Below are 2,741 nucleotides of genomic sequence, written 5' to 3'. Positions count from 1 at the left end.
TTAAAGCGGATTTTTGTTCAATTTCCGCTCAAGATGGATCAGTCTTCTGGTTGCCATTTCCCTAGAGTCACCCAAGGTGTTGGAATTTTCCAGGAATAGAAGACGCACTACGAAATGTCCAAACTCGTTTCGGGTAGTGTGCTTCAGAAAGTGATCCTCACACTGTGTTTCTTGGTTACTGAAGTACGGTTTAGTGTTAGCATACTCTTCGAGCTCCCAGAATTGTTTTAACTGTTTCGATAGAAGATCATCAGTAGAAGCCAATAAGCATAATGGTAAGCTCGATTCTGCCGATTGTTTGGGATATTCGTATCCACCTGAAACCACCCATCCTAATTTGGTGTTTTGAAGAACAGGCAACCGGTTCTCTAGGCAGAGCTTGATGGTTCCTGGTTCGAGCAAGTTGAAAAAAAGCTTGTTCCCGAGCAGCATACTGATTTTGCCAGGACGGTGGAATTGGGGATCGGCTAGATGAATGGAACTGGGAATAGGCCAATTGCTGATGTCCACCGGTTTTATTGGTAGCTCGGACGTGATACGATCCAAAACTACGCACGGAATGACGTTTTGGTACTCCGAGCAGCTAAATGTCACTAATGCACCCTTACTGGCATGGCCAAAGGTTCCAGAAATTCCACCAAATTCAAAGTCGACGTCAGCGGTTGATAGACCCAACTTATCGCACAAATCTGTGGTTATGTAACTGGTGTGAGAGGCGCAGTCAAGAATTGCTCTGCAAGCGAGGGGCCTCCCATGTTTGTCCTGGACGTTGATTGTAACTGTCAGCAGGAGGACGTTAGTATCGACAAGGTCATTTGTCAGGTTGAGGTGTGAAACCAGTGATTGAGACACTGAATGGGGACCGGAAAGCTCCATAGCGGATGACGTGCTAGTTGCAGTTTGAGCGGCTGGTGGGTGGAAGGCTTCGTGCAAACGAGTATGATGGAATTGGTTACACCTTCTACAGCTACCAGATTTACAGGATTCGCCGGCATGTAGCTTCAGGCAGTTTTGACAGAGCTTCTGTCTGGAAATATAGGCAAAGCGTTCATTAGCCGTCGAGTTGAAAAACTTACCGCACTGATATAACTAATGCGGTGATTTGGCGCAGTAACCGCAGATCGTATGTGAAACATGGTTGGTGGATACGAGTGTAGGTGTTCTAGGTTGAACCTTGGCGGGGAGCTTGAATAATGTTGTTGATGTTCTCGAACGACTTGGTTGCATAGATTTTAAAGCGCAGCTATGTGAATCGACGAATTTCAAAAATCTGTCCAGCGTAATTTCTTCATCCGTCATGTCAGCCTTCTTCTGGAACCACAACTGTTTCGTATCGGGATCCACTTTATCAACGAGGATGTACAGCAACCAGATATCACGGCCCTCACGTTTCATGGCCTTGAGCGCTCGAACAACTTCGTCAGACACATCGTGTAGAGAGCGCAATCCAGTGGCGGATGGAGACGTCATTGATGGTTGGCCCAGAAAGCGCTGTATATGCTGTGCAGCTATTTCGAGTGTCTTATCGTATCTGTCCCTTAGTTTGGCAAGCGCGGGTGCGTAATTGGCGTCCTCGATCCTAAGGTGAGAAATCAAAGACCCAGCTTCGCCAGCGAGGTTGGTCTTCAAGAAATAAAGCTTCTGACTGTCCTGCAGGTTCGGATTTTTGTGAACAGCACTGTCGAACAAATCGTAGAACGATGGCCACTCGAGAATGTTACCGCTAAATATTGGAAGATTCATGCGCGGTAGTTTAATATCAGAAAAAATCTGTGCGTTCTGATCAACACTTGTTGCAGCGGTGCTCGAGTTGGCAGCTTGATGCACAAAGGAAAAATTGGATGACAAATGGTGGAAAAATTCTGCTTGCTGTTCTGCGAGTTGCCGAATGGCGTCGGTGCCATTTTGCATTAGCGGGACCTCGTGTTGAGTGGAGGAGAAATCCATCCTTTTTAGCAATTTGTTGAATCCATTTTTCAATAAAACGACGTCTTCCTCGAAATTGGCCAATTGATCGAGAAGGTCATCAATTTCGGTGTCTTTGCATACCTCCACCATCCGTCCGTGGATCGACAGGTACCCACTCCAAACTTCTTGGAGGTTGTCCAGCTCAGTCTGGATGTCTATATCGTCCAGCTCCTCACTTGCTCGGAACCGAGCAAAAATCTTTTTTATGCGATCCAATCGTGATTCCTGCGATTTTCTCCCGCGAACGAGTGAGTCCATTGTGGATAATCACGCACAATTTTTTTGCTCTTGAGGGTTTGTCTCAAACTGGCGCACTTTTGCGAATCGCGGTACGACGGCGAAAACGGATAAAACGCGCTTTAATTGTCACCGACGGTCCCGAGATCCGGTTCGAAGGACCAATTTGTTGCGGCCAAAGTCCGAAAAAACCGCGAAAGGGAAAGAAACCGAAAGAAACAAGTTCGTCGAACGGATTGAAAAACGCGTGTTGACGACTCGATGGTATAATTCACTGTAATATTTTATTCAGAAGATGCGAGGATAGTGGTAACAAATTAGTGGGTAAAAAAACAAATTTGTATAATGTTGTGATTTCCTGTGTCTGTACCTGATAAACGGGTAGATTAGTAGTGGTAGTTGACCGAGTCGCTCGTAGGGGCACATCCAGAGATTTCGCGCCAACTCTAGCATAGCTAACACCAAAGAGGTTGTTGAACTACTACGCAGGGAAAAAATTATTGAAATAATCAAAGAGCTGGGTGAAATAGTCCAGG

At 46.0% G+C, this 2,741-nt stretch overlaps 1 protein-coding gene across 1 annotated transcript; it reads right to left on the bottom strand.

The window, feature by feature from the left end:
• On the bottom strand, window positions 1-2,226 carry LOC131680282 (uncharacterized). Its single transcript, XM_058961002.1, has 3 exons — window positions 1,258-2,226; window positions 1,077-1,162; window positions 1-1,027 (listed from the first exon to the last, which is right to left on the bottom strand). Exons 1-3 carry the CDS (start codon window positions 2,224-2,226, stop codon window positions 1-3), a joined length of 2,082 nt encoding a protein of 693 aa, XP_058816985.1.
• Between the last annotated feature and the right edge of the window lie 515 nt (window positions 2,227-2,741).

This window comes from Topomyia yanbarensis, chromosome 2, assembly GCF_030247195.1.
Source record: "Topomyia yanbarensis strain Yona2022 chromosome 2, ASM3024719v1, whole genome shotgun sequence".
Lineage (NCBI taxonomy): Eukaryota > Metazoa > Arthropoda > Insecta > Diptera > Culicidae > Topomyia > Topomyia yanbarensis.
The sequence above is the reverse complement of the archived record's forward strand: the minus strand, read 5'-3'. Positions and strand labels throughout refer to the sequence as shown.